Source organism: Lissotriton vulgaris, chromosome 5 (assembly GCF_964263255.1).
Source record: "Lissotriton vulgaris chromosome 5, aLisVul1.2, whole genome shotgun sequence".
NCBI lineage: Eukaryota > Metazoa > Chordata > Amphibia > Caudata > Salamandridae > Lissotriton > Lissotriton vulgaris.
Genome location: NC_141693.1, coordinates 433,473,244 through 433,495,633, shown reverse-complemented (window position 1 = coordinate 433,495,633; position 22,390 = coordinate 433,473,244). Strand labels below are relative to the sequence as shown.

Here is a 22,390-nt window from a genome sequence, read left to right as displayed (position 1 = left end):
GTCCATCATTTTGCGGGCGCGAACAGCAATTTTTAGGAAAGTGCAAATATGGCAAATTATCTCCTCATTGTCCGGGGTAAGCAGCAATTGATAAGAATCTTCCATAGTGATTGGTCTATGTTTTTAAAAAAAATGAATTAAAAGCCATTTAGTATACTTCAGATAAAAAGTACATGAGAAGAAAAAATGTAAATCATTTTGGTTACTTAGCCCATCACAAGGGCAATTTGTTTTACTTAGACTTGAATGGTGGCCCAAAGGGAAAATTAGCAAAAATCTAATGGAACCTGCCCTCAGTCGGACCAGGAGGCTTCTTTCCAATGTGTCATCGGTAGAGTTAAATACAGTGCTAAGGGATATCTATATAGTTCCTTATCCATATACCTAGCAACTGTAGTTTTCTCCGATTCTATCCTGAGTCTGTCCATTTTGTAAAGTGCGTAAAGTGCTTTCTTCAGGTCATTTTTATTCACCATGTTGGCTTTGCTTGGATTAGTAAATATACTATATTTTCCTATCCTGCACAAGCTTTTATAAACATACGAAAGCCAGGGAATCTCCATTCCCCTTTCACATTTTAGAGTCGGTTATGATCTCTTGGGTCAGAGTGGCTAGATTGTTCCTCCATACTGAATGCCAGAATATCACCGTCGTGTGCTAATATAATCCGATACAAAGTCTAAATGTAGTTCTTTGTGCAAAATATAATTAGAAGTAGAAATTGGTACACTTAACAGCTTTCTACAGAATCGATTTTCTTCCTGCTGTATATGTTTCTTATTTCCTGTGCCCCATACTTCGGATCCATAGGTGGCTACGGGCACACATTGTAGTCTAAAAATCTTGACAATTGCTTTAATAACACCAAATTTCTTCGGTCTGGGGATGCTTGAAATTGAGTTGATGGCCTTTGAAAATTTGCTCGTGGACTGGGCCAAATGCCCAGTCCACCAGCCATTCGCAGCAAAGGCCATTCCCAAATATGGAACAGGCATTTACAATGCAATAGGTCTCGCATTTGGAAAGTTTGAGCTATTGGCATTATAAATGGCGAAGCTTTTATTTATATTGTTAGTTTTGAAATTAAAGTAATAGGTGTGTTATTTACAATGCCACGTGAATTTTGTAACTTGTTGAAATAATGTTATGCATATTAAAGTTATTGCTGACTTTGTGAAATTCTGCAAAGGTGGTGCGGCAATTATTAGTATTAATGAAAAACATGACATTACAATTTATGTGAAAGAAGTGTTAATTAATTATGTATAGCAAAAGTAGAATAGTAAAACATATTTCGAACTTGTAATGAAAGTTAGCATTTTTTTTATGATAGACAAAGAAATGGACAATGTTTATAGTTTGTTGTAAATATAAGCAAAAAGCAATGGTAATTTTACGAAATTTGTATTTGTAAGTATATGTACAATATTAGAATTTTTTTTGCTGAGCATATCTTACATTTGTGTAATATAAGCATTGGAATTATGCCTGTAACAATATTATACATTTAAATGAAGTAGGCAAAAATATATGTCTTTTTTTTTTCAATTGGCAATATTGTGCAATGTACAAAGTTACAAGCCATGTTAAAACAGTTTTGGTATTTATCAATTTGTAGTCTATAAAGATTTGTTGATAAGTAGTTTGAACATTGTAAATAGATATAATTTTTAGAAACAAATGATAGTTAAGAAATCTATAGCATATAAGGCAATAAACTTTTAGTCTGAAAGAAAACATGGAACACTTTTGGGTAATATATATTTTTTATTAGGCATGTTTATAATTTGAACAAATTGTAATAGAAATACCTTTATAAAAGTAGACAAGTAAAACATAGTAATGTATAGTAACACATAAACAAGTGTGCTTTAATATTATGCTATAAAATGTAAAGATGCAAAACAGTATCTGAAAAGGTAATAGAACTATTCTTCTGTTTGTTTTTGTAAACACGGTTTTTAGCGCAGTAAAACAATTTTTTTTATGATGTTACAGTTGCTTAATTATATTGGTAATGCATCCATTGCAAAATAAAACATTCAATGATATTGGTAAATACTGCATTAATGAATTTTCTAAGTCTTCAGTATCTGTTGCAATACTTAAAAAGTCCATTAAAATGGTATTGTTTATGTCCATGGATTGGATGTGGTCACTTCCTTCGATTTGCACAGCCATTGTGCTTTTTTCCTGACGTGTTTTTTCTACTCCAAATAATGTGACGTTAATGTCTTCATGTTGTGGTTGTTTTTTCTGTAGAGAGAGGTTTTTATTACTGAGTTTTCCTTTTTTTTTTTTTAGGATGATAGCTGTTAAAGGAATTTTTACTTACTTGTATTGTAGTATTTCTAGTTGTGTTCAATATCTTTTCCCCATTGAACATGTGTACAGACAAGTGTGTTAACTGTACATATTGTCCTATGTCCGTAGTAAAGTCAGTTGCTTCTCTCCAGAGAGAAATTTTGACAGAGTCTGTGGCGTCATTAATGGTAATACTTTTTATCTTTGTGTCTTGTCCATTGACAAAGATAGTTTTTGTATCTTCTACCTGCAGTATATAAAATAATAATTTGTTGCTGTGTTTTATATATTTATGTTAAGGCAATATTAATATAATATTTTTAGTACATTTAACTTAATAACTATAGCTATTATGTTGTTAGAAAGTACAGAAAATAAATTAGTATCATTTATTTACATATTGTTTCAAGTATACAATAATGAAATAAATAAATATAAGATGACTTACAATACATAACATTTTCTGGTAAAGAAGTGGTTGTTTAAATACATAAGTGTTACTTACATGTTTTTTCTATTGTTGTTTTTTTATGTTTTTCTAAATAGTGTGATATAGAAATGTTTTTACTTACTTGTTATCGTTGCTTAATAGTTGAATGGCAGTAAAATAATGTTGCAAGTTTGTTCTACAAAGGTAATTTGTTGGTAGAGTAGCAGTAGTAAAAAGATGAGATTGTGAAATAAGTGTAGTGGTGTTGCAGGGATTGACATTAACTTGTAGTTAGCTATTAATGTGTATTTTAAGGAGTACTTCTATTTGTTGTTGTGTAAAGTATTATGGAATGCAAAGTTAGTGGAGGCCAATTAAGGAAAGTGTGAAAATTTTTGATTATAGGGTGTTAAGTAGAAAAAGAACAATACACTGCATTGTGATGTGCTACTATGTGAAGCTATCTTATTGGAGAAGGCAGTGACATGCTGAGATGTATGTGGGCTGGAGAAGGCTGTGACATGCTGACATGCTAGTGGAATTGAAGAAGCTAGTGACATGCTGCAAGGTCTATGGCAGTGGAGAAGGGCAGTGAAATAGTTATAGCCTGTTGGGATTGGAGAAGGGGCAATGACATGCTGTTAGTGGGAGGCTGGTGTGGCTGAAGAAGGTAGTGATATGCTGATAGGCTGGTGGTGCTGCAGTACTATTCTGATATGCGAGAGTCTTTTGAGGCTGAAATGGTAAGTGAAATGTTGATAGGTGCTAGGGCTGGAGGAGATAGTGACATGCTGTGTGATTGTGGAAGTGGAGAATGGTAGTGACATGGTGACAGTAGTGTGGGGCTGGAGATGGGCAGTGACATTTTGATAAGTTAGTTGGATTGGAAAAGGCAGTGACATAATGACAGGATTGTGGGTGTAGTAGGGAAGTGACATGTATACAAGATTGTGGTGCTGGAGAAGGCAGTGACATGCTGACACGCTGTTGATGTTGAAGAAGGGTAGTGACATGATGACTGTTGGTTTGGGTGGGGAAGGCTAAAAATGAGCTTAAGTAACTCCTTTTCTGTTGCAAAAAGTGCAATTATTGCATTGGGATACAAACGCCTGGGTATTTTACTAAATACTGGTGATTATGATGAATGTGATGGTGGAGCAGTAGTGTATTGTACAACTTTTGTTAGACATGCAGGTTGTGTGAATATCAATAGTTTACCATTTACTTGTTGCTATTAACTTGTACAATTTTTTCTTATTGTACAAGTACTTGTTGAAACAAGTGAATGTTCTATGGCAGTGAGTATTATTGTATGTAGCTTTTAGATTAAAGTAAAATATAGAAAAGTTTTTACTTACGTTGTATTTAGGTATGGGCGTATTTTGCGGATCCACGATCCGCGGATTTTGCGGATTTGCGGATCGTAGATCTGCAAAATCGGCGGATTTGCGGATCTGCGGATTTGCCCTGCTGAATGAGTCACTTCATTCAGCTTCAACTAGTTTCAGCGGCCATGTGTGTGTTACTATGCAATCGCCCCGAGGGGCGCAGAGTTCCCTTGAGTGAGCTGTCCATCATAGTGGTTGAATGGCGGGAAGACGGTGCAAACCGTGAGTGTGTGGGCGGGGCTAAACGGGCAGGGCTTCCATGCGAGTTCACATGCTTCTTGTGTGTATAAAAGGTTATAGAAAGATCAGTTCAGCAGATGAAGAGAAAGAAGCTCCTAATCATAGGAACAGCACGGGTATTGCGCTTGTGAAAGTCAAGGATGCAAAGGCCTCTATCCAGCATCACAGCTGATTTTCCACGGTAGATTTGAGAAGAAGGCACACTTGCCTTGACGACGCTCACGATTATTTTTGGGCTGATGAATGAGTCACTCACAGGAAGGGCATGTTGCAGCGGCCATGTGTGTGTTACTATGCAATCGCCCTGAGGGGCGCAGAGTTCCCTTGGGTGAGCTGTCTATCACAGTGGGTCAATGGTGGGAAGACGGTGCACACTGTGAGTGTGTGGGGGGGGGGCTTCCAAGCCCAAAGTCAGGCACACCAAAGGGCGCAGGGGTCCCTTTAGTGAGCTGTCCATTATAGTGGGTGAATGGCGGGAAGATGGTGCAAACTGCGAGTGTGTGGGCAGGGCCAAACGGGCAGGGCTTCCATGCGAGTTCACATGCTTCTTGTGTGTATAAAAGGTCAGAGAATGATCAGGTCAGCAGATGAAGAGAAAGAAGCTCCTGGTCACAGGTACAGCACGGGTATTGTGCTCGTGAAAGTCAAGGATGCAAAGGCCTCTAACAAGCATCACAGCTGATTTTCCCCAGTAGATTTGGGAAGAAGGCACACCTGCCTCGATGACGCTCACAATTGTTTTTGGGCTGATGAATGAGTCACTCACAGGAAGGGCATGTTGTAAATATTTTACGATGGCGCTGGCAAGCTGCCAGCGCCATCCTAAAATACTTACTAAATTAGCTTCAACAGGAAGCTCTAATAGATAAATTAAAGCAGGTGTGAGCACCTGCCCTGTTTTATCTATTAGAGCTTCCTGTTGAAGCTAACTTAGTAACTTTTTTAGGATGGCGCTGGCAGCTTGCCGGCGCCATCGTAAAATAGTTACAAGAGGCCAGCCAGTCTTCAATTTTGCCCCCGGAATCTTAGCTCGCGGATTTGCGAATTCGCGGTAAATTCGCGGGAGTTCGCGCATCGCGAATTTACCGAAAATTTGCAAAATCCGCGAGCGGAACGGATTTTGCGCTCACCCCTAGTTGTATTGGTAATTAATGTTTGCCTTTTGTAATTGTGTAACATTTACTTGTTGCAAATAACATTGTACAATTTTATTTTGGTGTACAAGTACTTTTTTGAAACAAGTGAATGCTTTACGTTAGTTACTATTATTGTATGAAGCTTCTGTTATTAGTAATATATAGAAACGTTTTTACTTACGTTGTATTGCTAATTAATAGCTGGTTTCTGTAATTGTGTAGCATTTACTTGTTGCAATTAACATTGTACAATTTTTATTGTGTTGTACAAGTACTTGTTTGAAACAAGTGAATGCTTTATGTTAGTGACTATTATTGTATGAATGTTTTTGATAATAGTAAAATATAGAAAGTTTTTACTTACGTTGTATTGCTAATTAATAGCTGGTTTCTGGAATTTCATAGCATTTACTTGTTGCAATTAACATTGTACAAATTTTTATTTTGTTGTACAAGTACTTGTTTGAAACAAGTAAATGCTTTACTTAGTGATTGTTTGTATAAAGCTTTTTGTTAATAGTAAAATATAAAGATTTTTTTTACTTACGTTGTATTCGTAATATGGCCGGGATGCCTGTCACCCCCTCCCAACACAATCCCCAAGGATGGGAAGACGGACGCAGTTCTGAACTTTTGGAAGGCGGGAGGGAGTTACCCTCCCGGCCGTATTTATTAAAATATGAAACAAAATTAAAACATTAAAATAAACGTTTCATATCATGTACAATTTTTCACCCCTAGTTGTATTGGTAATTAATGTCTGCCTTTTGTAATTGTGTAACATTTACTTGTTGCAAATAACATTGTACAATATTATTTTGGTGTACAAGTACTTCTTTGAAACAAGGGAATGCTTTACGTTAGTTACTATTATTGTATGAAGCTTCTGTTATTAGATATATATAGAAACGTTTTTACTTACGCTGTATTGCTAACTAATAGCTGGTTTCTGTAATTGTGTAGCATTTACTTGTTGCAATTAACATTGTACAATTTTTATTGTGTTGTACAAGTACTTGTTTGAAACAAGTGAATGCTTTATGTTAGTGACTATTATTGTATGAATGTTTTTGATAATAGTAAAATATAGAAAGTTTTTACTTACGTTGTATTGCTAATTAATAGCTGGTTTCTGGAATTTCATAGCATTTACTTGTTACAATTAACATTGTACAAATTTTTATTTTGTTGTACAAGTACTTGTTTGAAACAAGTAAATGCTTTACTTAGTGATTGTTTGTATAAAGCTTTTTGTTAATAGTAAAATATAAATTCTTTTTTTACTTACGTTGTATTCGTAATATGGCCGGGATGCCTGTCACCCCCTCCCAACACAATCCCCAAGGATGGGAAGACGGACGCAGTTCTGAACTTTTGGAAGGCGGGAGGGAGTTACCCTCCCGGCCGTATTTATTAAAATATGAAACAAAATTAAAACATTAAAATAAACGTTTCATATCATGTACAATTTTTCATTTATAACATTCCGATGCAGACACGTTTATTGGCTAACCTTAACAAATCTCTAATACAAAGGTTCTCGTAGCCGAGTCTAAACATCCTGCAAATGCATACTTTCTAAATAAAAATTGTACATCCTAACATTACGGGCCAACGGCAAGGTCTTAACCGGTGTCAGATCCCTACTACCAGAACTCCCCCCTCACGGTGTGAGGGGCGGGCGCACAGAGGACTGTACCTCTGTGCCAACTTCCAATTTCCCTTGTCTTAGCGGGGGCCCTTTATTTAACTCGACGCCATCTTAGTGGTCGTCCGAGGACTCGTGTGAGGTGTCTAGAAGGTAGCGTGGACCCCCCCTCCCACCCCACACTGTTCATCACATCCGCCGTCGCGGATATCCTGGCCCCGGGAAATTCCTAGGAGGGGCATCGAGCCGCCTCCTCCCCTGGGAGGGGCCTTGACCGCCTTCCCTTCGGCGACCCCATACTTAGTGGGTGCCGCCTCCCCGTGTGAGGGGCCAATGGCCGCCTCCCCCCGGGCGCTCCCATCCATAATGGGTGGCGCCCCTCCTCTAGGGACCTTGAAATTACTGCTCACCGATCATGACCTTACCGCCCGACCAAAAATAAATACGACGTCTTATGAACCTATTGAAGTAAAGCGAATAACTTAACATTCTAATATTTATTCAACACATTTCTCAATTAGACTATGATACTCCGCTGCACTGGGGGAGAAAATGTTATGAAGCAAATCATTTTATTGCAATAAAACAGCAACATCTTTAATAACCACTACAACCAAAAAGGATACTATCAAAGCAAATCAATTTTATTGCACTACTAACGTTGCCATAAGGGGCTGGTGGGTGGGTCAAAATTGCTCCTTGTTCCGTCAAGGGCTCACGTGCAACGAGAGGGTGCAGCTTCCAAGCACAGGAACAAGAGGATGCTTCTTCGGATTGTTGCTCCTTTTATTCCTCTTCGGGAGGGCGTGTACCCTCCTCTGGTACGCCTACGGGGCGTGGCCAACGGTGTAGGTGTCTAGGACAACCCTTCTTGGGCGGGAAAAGGCGCGCCCCGGCTACGCCGCTTCGGGCATACCAGCCGAGACACGCCCCCCGCCCAAAATGGTTTCCCGGGGGGATCCGGGCCCCCTACCATACGTTCGGGGGGACCGAGTGGTCGCCCCTTTCCATATGGCCGGGATGCCTGTCACCCCCTCCCAACACAATCCCCAAGGATGGGAAGACGGACGCAGTTCTGAACTTTTGGAAGGCGGGAGGGAGTTACCCTCCCGGCCGTATTTATTAAAATATGAAACAAAATTAAAACATTAAAATAAACGTTTCATATCATGTACAATTTTTCATTTATAACATTCCAATGCAGACACGTTTATTGGCTAACCTTAACAAATCTCTAATAGAAAGGTTCTCCTAGCCGAGTCTAAACATCCTGCAAATGCATACTTTCTAAATAAAAATTGTACATCCTAACATTACGGGCCAACGGCAAGGTCTTAACCGGTGTCAGATCCCTACTACCAGAACTCCCCCCTCACGGTGTGAGGGGCGGGCACACAGAGGACTGTACCTCTGTGCCAACTTCCAATTTCCCTTGTCTTAGCGGGGGCCCTTTATTTAACTCGATGCCATCTTAGTGGTCGTCCGAGGACTCGTGTGAGGTGTCTAGAAGGTAGCGTGGACCCCCCTCCCACCCCACACTGTTCATCACATCCGCCGTCGCGGATATCCTGGCCCCGGGAAATTCCTAGGAGGGGCATCGAGCCGCCTCCTCCCCTGGGAGGGGCCTATGACCGCCTTCCCTTCGGCGACCCCATACTTAGTGGGTGCCGCCTCCCCGTGTGAGGGGCCAATGGCCGCCTCCCCCCGGGCGCTCCCATCCATAATGGGTGGCGCCCCTCCACTAGGGACCTTGAAATTACTGCTCACCGATCATGACCTTACCGCCACAGGCCGGATAGTTGACCGGCTATCCGGCCCCCCCACAAACTCCTACTAAAGGTCATGCTTTACAAACCCCTTAACCATGCTATGAAGTCTCCTATGAGTAAGACATTCCCCTCCCGGGACAAATGGACCCCATCTTCGAGATACATGTGATCCCCCCGAATACATCCATGCGGAATACTGTGCAACTGTTCCGAACGAAACAACCTACCAAGCTTGTTATTGACTTTCTTTACTGAATGATTCAAAGCTGACACAGAGAGGGCCCCCCGCCACACCTTTCTGGGAATAATGTGTGACCATGCTATCGTGCACCCCGGGATCCTTCTCGCCAACCAGCTAACAGTGAATAGAACCTGCTCGAGGAGTACCCGCCGACCGAGCGTCACCAAATCATTGCCTCCCAGGTGTACTATGATTATAGACGGCGGTGACCTTGTCCGCCCTAACAGTCCCTCGACAAAACATTGAAACTGGTCAATACAGAGCCCGCCCCTTCCGTGGAAGGTCACCCTGTACCCGTATTCCCCAGCTGCGTGAATCATGTCACCTGCTTTGAATACGTCCCCGGCACGCCTCACGTATGAGTGGCCCACGACCCACACCACTCTCTCCTCAGCCGTTGGTCTTTGACCGCTGATCCCCAGGTGTCGGGTCGACTGCACAGTCCGCCCCGCATCGCATGCTCGCGAAACTGTAAACCAAACAAAAACAAGAAGCGTGAGTGCATGACATCGGCCTCACAACATGTGCAACCGCACATACCTTTTATAACAGTTCGAGGACCATCGTCCCAATTGTTTCACCATTTCCACACTCTGACCCCTGGCTGTAGCTTCTGTAGCAGCCCCTATCCTAAAGGAATGGGTCCCAAAATCGCCCGGGTCCAAGCCCGCTGCCGCGATTGCCATTGTTAACACCCGCTGAAACTGAAACCTTGTCAGTGGGGTGGCGTCAGTGTGTCTCAGCAAGCTTCCCCCCCATGCTACCGCCCTTTGCGCTAAATATTCCTCAACGCATTGTACTGGGCACATGGGGGACCCTCGCATGCGCTGAACAACAATACTGTCCCCCATCGCACCCTGATCGGTTTTAGACCTGGCTATCGTGATTACCATTGAATCACCCTTGATCAGGATGTGTTCCCGACACAGACCTCCCCCCATATCCTTCTTATTTTTTGCTACCAGCTCGCTCACCCGCATAGCCCCATGGAATGCTAATGCGAAAGCGGCCCGGAATAGCACTGCCTCGGACTGGGAGGAACATATCGCGGGGAGTACCGACATCAACAGGGACAACATTTTCAACCCAATCGGGCGCCTTTCGCCTACTCTATGACCCTCGAGGCGTTGCCACCCACGCAGTTCCTTCTTTACTAAAAAGGACGATGTGGGGTCCTTGATGCCATGCGCCTGCGCCATGAATGCAATGGCGGCCCGGTGCGTATTAGCCGTTGCTGCTGATCGGCCTGCCTTGTGGAGTGCTACTAAAAACTTTAGGACATACTCCTCCTGTCCCCAATTATCCCCTCCTGCTGGACCCAAAAATGCACAATAGGAACGAAACGCTCCTTCGTACGCTTTCCTTGTCCTGGGGGCTAGGCTTGCTCCCACGAGGTCCTGTAATCCGGGGCACCGAGCAACCAGAGAGCTTCGGGGAATGGTGCCGCCACTAGGTCCGCGGAGGGTAGATAACCCCTGAAGGCCTGCATGTGGGAACGAGAGAGCGCATCAGCCGCATGATTCAGCACACCCGGCACGTGCCTCGCCCTAAACTGCACGTTCAGTCTCATGCAAAGTAGCATAATTTCCTTCAATAATCTCAATATCCACTTGCAGCGTGCTGCCTGGTTATTTATGCATTCAACTACGGTCATGTTGTCGGACCAAAACACCACTGAGCAGCCACGGAACTCGTCCGGCCATGCCTTCAGGGCCACAAAAATGGGGAACAACTCAAGAAACCCAATGTTACCTGTGAGCCCACTGGTGAGCCACCACGTCGGCCATGTTTGCGCCGACCATCGATTACCAAAAATGGCGCCAAATCCAACGCTCCCTGCCGAATCGGTCCACAAACCCAGCTCGTCCGAGGATGCTGGTGGCTTGCTCCACACCACTCGACCGTTGAAATCCGCCAGAAATGCCAACCATATGCGCATATCCTGGCGAACCTCTGCAGACAGTCTCGTGCGATGGTGTCCTTCTTTGAGACCGACCATGGCTTGGGCAATAGAGCGGGAAAAGGGACGGGCCATTGGCATTACTCTAAGGGCAAAGTTAAGCTGGCCCACTGCTTGTTGCAACTGATGGAGAGTTACTTTTTCTTTGCTAATGCACAATTCTAGAGAAGCCCTGAATTTCATTACTTTGTCCCTGGGCAAACGGAAGCATCCCTCCACTGAATCGAGCTCAATTCCAAGAAACTCGAGTGAAGTAGATGGTCCCACCGTCTTCCCTGGTGCCAATGGCACGCCGAACCGCTTCATGAGATTGCAAAATTCCAACAAAGCCTGTGCACATTCCGTGTCACCGGCTGGCCCCAAGAACAAAAAATCATCTAGGTAATGCATAACCTGTGTATAGCCCGTAGCTCTGGTAAACGCCCATTGCAGAAAACAACTGAATTTCTCAAAATAAGCACAAGAGATGGAGCAACCCATTGGCATACATCTATCCATATAGTAGCGTCCTTGAAACATAAAACCTAACAGACGCTGATCCTGAGGGTGTACTGGGAGCAACCGGAATGCTGATTCGATATCTGATTTAGCCATCAGCGCTCCGGGCCCCAGGCGATTCAACATGGCGACGGCCTCATCAAAGGATGCGTACCGCACCGAACAAACTCCTGGGTCAATCGCATCGTTCACCGAAAGACCCCTAGGAGCCGACAAGTTGTGAATTAACCTAAACTCACCCGGGTCCTTCTTGGGGACTGCTCCCAACGGTGAACAAACTAAATTAGCAACTGGCGGTTGCCTATATGGGCCGGCCACCCGGCCACGGGCAACCTCCTTTGCAATCTTATTTTCCAACACCGCCGTATTCTGCTGAACCGACAGTTGGTTTTTACACAGTGATTCCCCCCGAAAATCCCCCACCGGGATGTGGAAACCATACGAGAAACCGTCCCGCAACACCCCGGCGGAGACATGATCAGGGTATTCATTTAGCCAGGGGATCATTGCCATGATATCTACGGGGGTAGGTAGCGAAGCCCCGTGGTCGACATTAGACCTGTTTGGCCCCTCCCTTACCCCCTGTATCACCATTTTTGGCTCTGCACGAAGTCTCGGGTGTGAAGAGTGTCCGCACCCCGCACACTCATGCCTGAACTTACATGTCCCTTGTGGCCTCGTGCACTTGCCTCTGTTAAAGTTCCAACAAACCCCTTTTCTACCCCCATTCCCACCATTCCTCGGTTGGTGGTCAACTGCGGGGTCTGTCCGAAAGGGCGCCGCCGATTGATGGCGGGAGGGCGCCGACCCATTCCCGCCAAGCGAAGACGACTTCGTCGCGCCCGGCAGGAGCTGCTTCTGCCAAGATATGGAGTCGAGACAATCCCACGTCAGAGATGAATCGTGCTCCTTGGCTTTACGAAACTTACTATCATAACCCATCCATACATCACCCTCATATGTGTCATAGAAATCCATTATACGTGTCTGATAGCAGGCTAATTCAGACAAAACCTCGGGCCTACGTTCCCCCATGATCGCAGTAAACATTGCAAATGCCCTGGCCCAATTTGAGATTGTCTCATCAACCCTGAAACCCGCCATTTTTGCACGCCACACACTCGGGTGCCATAAATCCTTCTGAGATTTAACATACTCCACCTCGTGATGATCAGTCAGGAGAGAAAACATATTCACATACTTATCAGCCCAAATCAATTCCTTCGTGGCCAGCGGAATATGTTGGACCACTTTTTCCCTTCTTGAAGGTAACACCCCTTCCCTTGCCATTGGCAATGGCTGCTTACCCGAATCCAAAGCTGGTCCCGCTGTTTTTCCAACGCCAGCCGCTGGTCGTTCTGGAGGAACCTGTGAGGGGACAAGAGGGAGATTCGCCTTTGCGGCATCTCGCGATTGCCGCAACTGCTTCATTAGTAACCTGGCCTCCTCGGCCGTGTCTCCTGGCGCCGTCGTACCCTCGGTACTTTTGCCGAGCCATGCGGCTAACTGGGCGGCCAATTCCGGAGGCATGTCCTCCTCATCAGTGGGCGTAACTACAACAGGGATCGGTTGGCCCGCGTCCGGCATCGGAACCGGGGCCTCCACCGGACCAACCGGGCTTGTCGGGGGTGACTCGGGAACCGGGGCCTCCCCCCCTGCCGCCCTATTCCTAGCCTTTTTACCTCTCCCAGCGGGGACTACTCCCGGCAATGCTGGCCCGATGACTTTCTTCGGTCTGCCCGTATTATTCATTGCCGCCATCTGTTTTTTCATGCTCGCCATATCCTTCATCAACATGCGAAGCATCTGTTCAGTCCCTGCCTTCTTTCCGGCCCTCTTGCCAGGCATCGTTGTGGGATATTCGGTCCTTGCTGCGCAACGAGGTCCTGGATCCAAAGGTTGGGAGACGCTGAAAGAGAAGCACAAAAATTACAAGTTCTCAAAATTGCTCCTTGTTCCGTCGAGGGCTCACGTGCAACGAGAGGGTGCAGCTTCCAAGCACAAGAACAAGAGGATGCTTCTTCGGATTGTTGCTCCTTTTATTCCTCTTCGGGAGGGCGTGTACCCTCCTCTGGTACGCCTACGGGGCGTGGCCAACGATGTAGGTGTCTAGGACAACCCTTCTTGGGCGGGAAAAGGCGTGCCCCGGCTACGCCGCTTCGGGCATACCAGCCGAGACACGCCCCCTGCCCAAAATGGTTTCCCGGGGGGATCCGGGCCCCCTACCATACGTTCGGGGGGACCGAGTGGTCGCCCCTTTCCATTAATTGCTGCTTTCTTTATGTTGTAAGCTGGTCACTTCATATTTAAACACATTTTCTCTTTGAATGTTTAGTTAACATTTTAAAATAGTCCCTTGAATATTCTTACTGGTATATTCTAATTTATGTCTGTACATGTTATTATAATCATTTATAAGTACATTTCAACGGATACAATTTGTTACAGTTATACAGTTGTAAAACTGAGCAGCTCATAACAGTAGTTAAATGACATTACATTAAAAAGTGATAGAATGCAGCTTACCTTTGTTATTGTTCCTGAGACACTCATAACTGTCTTTACAGCAGCTCCACGGACAGTTTTTATGGGAGATACAGGTGGTGCCAGTGGCTGTAGAATTTGTTCAGCCTCCTGTATTATACCTGCGTAAATTGTAAGTGGTGGCATTCTTGCAATTTTTGTTTGCTTTGTTATCAACAATATACCATTCTTATACAAATAATTACGTATTATCATTCCATTTTGTTCTTTCGTTTGCATATAGTATGTTTCATCATAACATGTTGCTTTTATAGTGCCAGTTTCATCTGCCAAAGCCATGTGGTACAAAACTCTATTTTCTTGCTTTGAATTGCGATAATAAGTCTTTGTTGAATATCTGATGATGTTGACACGTAGTGCTTTTTGATATGGCTTTGTATTGTCTTCTTTGCTGTTTTTCAATTCTTCAATGGAAATCATCTGTAAAACATAATGCATTTATTAAGGATATTGTAATGAATAATAGGCAAATGATTAATTTGTATTACAAAACTTTAATGCATTTTTTCAAATAGCTATCCATATTGGTTTGTGGTCACTGTAATATGATTCTAATGTGCCGTAATTTGTAACATGTGCATTTGTAAAAATGTGGTCTAGCAAAGAGTTGTAATCTGTTGTAGGTGTGTTTATTTTTTGTTCGCAATTAAAATGTGTTTGCATGTAATTTATTAGCAATTTGCTATTGTGTGTTTCTTGCTGTAGTTCAGTATCAAAATCACCCATTATGATATATTCATGATGTGGATATGCATTCATTGTTGTACTTAAAATTGTTAACAATGTTTGTATTGCAACTTTAGGTGGCTTGTATATAATTACTATTAGGTATTGTATGTTGTTGATTTCTTGTATGAATTTTAAAATGTCAATTTGTTGTTCAGTTGTGAATATCGGATGTACTACATCATGTTTTTTGTAATATATAGCTATTCCATGTTTTGCATGTTTATTATAAAATTTGTCAAATATTATACAATTATAACGATCAATATTGTATGTGTCAGAAGGTGCTTTGTATGTAATGTTGATTTCAGTTAGACATAATATGTCAGCATGTAATATATTAGTATCAGCTTGCATTGCTTTAAAATGTTTTTGCAGTGATCTTATGTTATGCATTATAAGTGTGAAATTTTTGTCATATTGATGTATTTGTGGTATAGATATTTATAATAACATATATGTTCTTAAGCGAAACGTTTCTTCATGGACTTTAAAGTGTGTTAATATTTTGCTTTCATTAAAGTTTTTAATGTATATGTTTTTCAAAGACTTTGCTCTGCTGATTGCTACATAATGTAAATGATGTGTTTTGCTGTTATTAAAATGTATATATAATGGTTCTTTTGTTTCACCTTGCGTTCTGTGTATAGTGCGTGCAGATGATTGTCGTAATGGAAATTGTTTTCGTATTATAGTTATGAACTTCTTACTGTATTGGAAATGACGAGAAATTGGTAGTATAGGTGTCCAAGTTGGAGAAATACTTGCATTGTATAGGTGTTTATTTTGTTGTCTTGTTTGTTTGCCTATTTTGTTATTGTCAAATTGTACCCAAATAATAATTGGAATATTATTTGCAGTATCTACATATTCGACTATACCTGTTGCACCATTAGTTAAACCGTCATTTACATTAATATTAGAAGTTAGATCGTAACGTAATTTTATGGCAATATTTAATATTTTGGGCAAGCCCATTGTGTGTGTTGTGTTTGTAGGTAATTTTTGTAATATTATTTCTTTTACTTCTGCAGTTAAGTCTCCTGCTACTTAATCTATAGCTACTGTTGTATACATTGCGTAGTTTTTTATGTGTTGCATCAAAACATTGTTATTTATTTCATTTACTTCGTTGTTAGTACCCATTATGTATGGTATAGTTTGTATTAATGTTGAGTCTGGTTCTATTTCGCGAGATTTTAATGTTTGCACATCAATGCTTGTTTGCTCACCTATTCTTAGTCTATTAAGCATTTGTGCGAATGGTAAATCATTAATCTGTCTCATTATTTTGGTGAGTTCAAATAATTTAAAATGTGTTTGCCATAAGTTTGTACTTAATGGTCCATACATATGCTTTGAGTTTTCAAATATATATGTACCAAACACTGGTTTCAATTGGTAAAAGTCTCCAATTGCTATTATAGATATTCCTCCAAATGGTTCAGTAGATGATTTTATTTCTTGCATTCTATTGTGTATGAAAGTGAACATATTTGTCCCGACCATTGATATTTCATCTATTATTAATACTTTTAAATGCATTAATTTACTTTGTAATGCAGCTCTATTTTCATGTGTTAATTGCTTATATGTAAATGTTTGAGAAACTGGAATTTTAAATGTACTATGTAATGTTTGTCCTTGTATATTATGTGCTGCTTTTCCTGTTGGTGCTGTTAGTAATATGTGAACGTTGTCTGGATTTTCTCCTGCTTTAGTATTATAGTATCGTAGTAATGTTTGGTGAAGTGCAGTTATTAGGAAACTTTTGCCTACTCCTGCACCACCAGTACAAAAAGTGAAGAAAGATGTTGTTTTTGTTATTAGCCAATTTAAATGATGATATAAAAAATTTAGTTGTTCAGTTGTTAAATTTTGCATAAGACTATCATATTCTTCTTGTGGTAGTATATTTTGTATTAATAATTCTTCTTCTGTACTAGTTCTAATTCCTAAACCTAGTGATAAGTCATATGTTGCATCTTTTTGATAGTCTTGTGTGGTTTGTTCTTGGTTATCTATTGATATTAGTGTTGTAGGTGAAGGAGGTGGTAGTAGCGTATCATTATCATTATATGTTTATTCATCATTAATTATTATGCTTTGTTTATTATACAAGTAATAGTTTGTGTCTACTTCTTTTTTTACTTCTAAGTATCTTTCATAGTATGTACTTTTTTGTGAAATTATATTACTTTCTATTCTCCATGGGTAGTAAAGCATTAGTAAGTCTCTGTAATGATTTTCAGTATCGTTAATCTTATTAAATCTACAATAACGTATAATTTTGTTTTTGGTACGTTCCTTGTATATTTTATTGTCTAAGATATTAGATAATGTATTTATTTCAAGTTCTTCGTCATCTGAGCTATAAAAATTAGTTTCTAAAAGTAAGTCATCATAAGTACTTTGCAGTTTTTTGTTCTTTGTTTTTTGTTTTGTATTGAATTTCGATGCATAATCAGCTAAAGTACATTGTTCTAATGTAATTGGGCGTTTACTATACTTGTTAACTACATTGTCGAATTGTACCTTTGTTGATGTTTCTGGCATTATATTAAGTGTATTGATGTCTTTCATTAAGTATGTTCGTTTTTCTGGCATACTTGTATTGATAAATACAAATGAACGTGAACTTTTCCTTAATGGTATTTGCAATATAAGGTAAGCGGCTTCTTGTGCACTAATTTCAGTACAATTTAAAAATGTATTGCCAATTAATTTTAATTGTTCTTTAATGTTTACATTATAGGTAACTTCTTTTGCAGCTTGTGCTATTATTTTACTTACTCCACGTTGAGATTTACTAATATATGATACAATATATACAGCACAAGCATATGCATCTAAAACATACTGTATATCTATGTTAGCTTGCCATGCTTGTAAAATTATTTTATTGTAATTATTAATATAACATTCAGATGGCGTTCTTTTCAAAACAATAGTTGTTTTTTTATTTGTGATCGTATGCATGTTATATATTGTTCTTCAGTCATTTGCAGTTGTTCTAAAAAGTCTTCATATGTGTAATCTGCAAATTGCTCTGTATTCATTGGTGAATGAATAACATCTATGTGTTCTTTTAATGTAGTAGGTGTTTCTTCTAATTGTAATGGCTTTAATATCATTGTACAAGCCATAGGATATCTTGGGAATTGATATTTGCATGTTCTTTGATGCTTAATACGGAAATTTTTATATTCCCAATCTGGATTTATGGTTATTCCATATTCTTTAAACAAATCACTATTATAAGCTAAATATATGGCAGCTTTTTTTTACTATATTAGGTCTTACATTTTCATAATGTGTGTATGATTTATAACGTAACTTTCTCTTTAATTGTCTTGGTAATATTGTAATAGTTGTCATAACATCAGCTGGTACATTAACAATAGCACCTGTTAATGCTTTTTGAAATCCATGTGGTAATGTTTTAATTTGTAAAAAAGGAATTCTTGGAGATATTAATCTTTCTTCTAAATTATGCAAATGAAGTTCAGATGGTATTTTTGGAACTCATTCCATTGTAGACTGAACATGGTGGTATTTTTTTTAATTATGTATTGATAGCATGTATTACATATATAATTTGTTTTCACTTATGTTACATAACAAGAAAGTTTTGTGATCACTAATATTTTTTATATCTTTAACTGTTTGTTTGTGCCACATTTGGTTACAAATGGTACATACATATTCAGGCCCATATTTTATTTCATTATGAAAGTTATCTATTATAGATAATGTTTGTAACAAGTCTGGATTAATATTGTGTATTTTACTTGTATTAATATTGTCAATTATATTTACATTTTCAATGACATTGCTTTCAATAGATGCTTTATTTTGTGAGGTATTAATTATCATAGTTGGTATTATGTCACTTTCAATACTGTTACTTATATCTATATTGATATCATGTTGTATGTTTGGGACAACATTTGTTATATTTGCATGCTCAATAGCTGTAAGTGAACATGTTGATTGTTCACTGTAATGTATAAGCATTTTTTCAATGCATTTTGTTTCATTTTTTAAATTAAATCTTTTTTGTGTTTTTTTAAATGAAGATCTAAGAATGGTAGATACAGTGAAAGGTATTATTTTGAGTATTATTACATCTGTATTATATGACACTATTTTATGTGTTAGTATATATATATATTGCATAAAATTTGTATATCCTTTTATGTTTTTATCTATTTGGTATGATATTAGTACTAATGTTTTGCTTAATTTGTTCTCCGTCTGAATAATAAATGCAATAGTTTGCATTTTCTTTAATAATAACAATTAAAAAAGAATTTATAAGTATTATAATAGAGTTATATATATCTAATGTATTTTCTATAGTTAATTTTATATTTATTTCCAATGCATTATTTTGTAACATTTTATGCATCTTTAACTTTTTCATTTGGATTGAAAATATTTCCTTATTGTATTCAATATAGTTACGTACATCTTCTATGTTTATGTTTTTTTAATAAAAAGTTAATATATCTATATATAATTTTTTGCTAAGTTGCATTTATATTATGCATAACTTCTGTAGTCCATTTCTGAGTGTTTTTTGTTTTATTATAAATTATAGCAAATACAATATTGCAAATACATATATTTTCTGTTTCATTAACGTCTAATTGTGTATTAATTACATTATTGTTAAACTTAACTTCTATTATTGAGTTAATATTTTTATCTTTAACATTAAAAATATTAGTTTTAGTATTATCTAATTCGTATACTGCAGATTGTTTTATTGCCTAACTATCTTTTTTTTTGTTAATAACTTTTATTGCTTGTTGACTGTTAATATCTGTTTGTATATTTGTTGTTATCAACTTCTGAGTATTTTCGTTTTTGTTTTTATTTTTTTCTATTGGTACTTTCACATTGCATATTGTATTAATATGCTTTTTTTCAGTATATGCTAAGTTTTTCTTGAGTATACTTGCATATGTTTCTTTGTCTATATTTGTTGTCTGCTGACTTGTAATATTTTGTTCTGAAAGTGTGTTAGTTTTTTTTTTGAGAACTTCATAATTAATTTTATTTGTGTTATGTCTTTTGTTATCTGTTTTTTGTGTGTAATAGTTGTAGTTATTGTATTTAATATTGATGTTTCTTCTTGTGCGTATGTAGTAATGTTAGTTTGTTTTACTTGTAAGTTATATGTTGTTGCTTGTTCACCTTTGCTACTTTGATTATCTGTTTGTGCTAATATATTTGTGTTATGTACAAAAAAACTACTTTTATGTTGACTATTTTGTTCTTTCCGATAAGCTTGTTGAAATGTATCTGTTTGTATTTTAGTAATATCTATTGGTGTTAATTCAAATTGTACATCTACTGCATTAAACGGTTTTATGTAATTTGCTAAGTTAAAAATATAATGTAGCACATCTTGAAAAGTCTTTTTTTGCATTACTATACATGTGCCATTTGGATGTGGCATGCCAGTTTTATCCCGACTATGCGAATCAAATATAAAGTACTTATCTTCAATTTTAAATATAGAAATAACATAAACATCCATACAAAGTAAGACCCTAGAATGTGCTATTGCTAGATTTAATGCTTCTTGTATGTCTGGATATCACAAATCAAACCGTTCAAATATATTACCATAGTATGGTTGTCTAAGTCGAATTGAATATATATCATTCCCATGTGTAATATATTTTGGCAGATCATCAGGATGCATAAAATCTTGTTTGTTAATAGAATGCATTTTTATATACAATGCATCTCCAAGGTCCATTATGTAATGCAAGTCTTCTGAATCCCATATATACGCTAGTTTACTGTTGTTGTGAATAATAGCAAATAAACTATTTGGTAAGCATTGTTTGCCTCTAGAATTTTGTGAAAATTTGTCATGTGCTTGATTATATTGAGCTTGTATAATGTTATGCATATCTATATATTTATATGTGGTTATGTATTAAGAAATTGTTAAGTAATTATTATGAGTAAGTGTATTTTTTATATTTTATGTATGTTATAAATGGTATAGTTATGTGTAATATATATTAAAGTAATGTTGTTATTTTTGAAGAGATAGTAAGTTATTCTTTATAACGTTATTAATTGTATAGTTATGTAAAAATTATAGAATGTTATGCAGTACTTTGTAGTAAATAGTAATATCTAACTAAAGGTGTTTGTAATAAAGTATAAGTAACAGGCAATAGCAAGCAATGCAACAATATATATACAATGATTTGCAAGTTACATTTGTGTATTTTAATGAAAATTAATTACCTTGCTGTTAGCTTCTTCTTTTGTATAACCTGTAATAAAAAGCAAAGAATGCATTATTGTATTAATTTAATTATTTATTTGTAACATTATTTTAAATTAAACAGTCATATTTATAATGCATTTTAACAATGTAATTTAACTTATGACATTTCGTTTTATATTTACTGTTAGTAAAAAGAATATATTTATACAGTGAAAGTGTTTAATAGATATTCATATAAATAGATGTATAAAACTATAGTAGAAATAATCTGTAAGGGCTAAGAGGAAACTGTAGTAATACTGAATAAAAATCATTAATATATAAAGTAATTGCAGCATAGTGAGTGCCCAGTTACATATATTAAATTATTGTATTTAAACTGTAATGTAGTAATACTTAGAAGTTCAGGCAGAGTAATATACGTTGATAAATATAGTGATAATGGCATAGTGCATGCAAATTGCAGACAAATTTAGTGATAATGACAATTAAAGTTTGAACAATTGAATAAAAATTTACATTTGTAAAGAGCACAATTACTAGTGAGGGTCTTATTGCCGGGGCTTGTCAGGGAAAGCAAGCAAGCTATTGGCCAGAGTCACATGGAGCTGGGCTAATGTATGGCTGCCTTGGGGATGGAATTGTTATTCTTAGATTTTTAAGTCAGTCATCTTTGCTGTGGTGTTACACCTCTCTTAAAGTAATGTTACAGCTATATAGTGAGGATAATGTGTACTGGTTTAGATATACATATTGCATTGTGTTAACGAAAGACTTTGCTGCTTTATATACATACATATTGTGGTGTTTTACACACATGTACAGTGCTGTATTTTAAATAAGCATATAGACTGCTTTATACATATATATATATATATATATATATATATATATATATATTATTGTTTGACATACACACTGCACTGCCTACTAAATACACAGTGCTGCGTTGCATAAATTCATAATATGCTATTTCAGATACAATGTTGCTTTACACACGTACACACACTGTGCTTTTCCATACATATATAGTATTGCTATATATATATACACTATGTTGCTTTACAAACACATTGTGTTGTCTGACATACAAACAATACTGCCTCTCATATATACACATATGCACTGTCTTACACACATAGTGCTGCATTACACATACTCATACACATACACTGTAGTGACTTACAAAGATACATACTACACTTTATTATATATACACTGTGCTGTAAAAGACATATATAGCAACG

The 22,390-nt window shown here is 38.2% G+C and overlaps 1 protein-coding gene across 1 annotated transcript; it reads right to left on the bottom strand.

Moving 5' to 3' along the window:
• Window positions 1-1,391: 1,391 nt before the first annotated feature.
• Window positions 1,392-14,596, bottom strand: LOC147711034 (uncharacterized). Its single transcript, XM_086920101.1, has 3 exons — window positions 14,141-14,596; window positions 2,336-2,551; window positions 1,392-2,256 (listed from the first exon to the last, which is right to left on the bottom strand). Exons 1-3 carry the CDS (start codon window positions 14,594-14,596, stop codon window positions 1,993-1,995), a joined length of 936 nt encoding a protein of 311 aa, XP_086776227.1. The 3' UTR covers window positions 1,392-1,992.
• Window positions 14,597-22,390: the final 7,794 nt, after the last annotated feature.

Excerpts from the sequence above, each read along its gene's own strand:
- LOC147711034 (XM_086920101.1), bottom strand. The coding sequence starts at position 14,596 with ATGCATTATGTTTTACAGATGATTTCCATTGAAGAATTGAAAAACAGC. Across the intron at positions 2,552-14,140 it reads TCTCAGGAACAATAACAAAG|GTAGAAGATACAAAAACTAT; the intron begins GTAAGCTGCATT and ends TATATACTGCAG. Across the intron at positions 2,257-2,335 it reads CTAGAAATACTACAATACAA|AAAAAACAACCACAACATGA; the intron begins GTAAGTAAAAAT and ends CTCTCTCTACAG.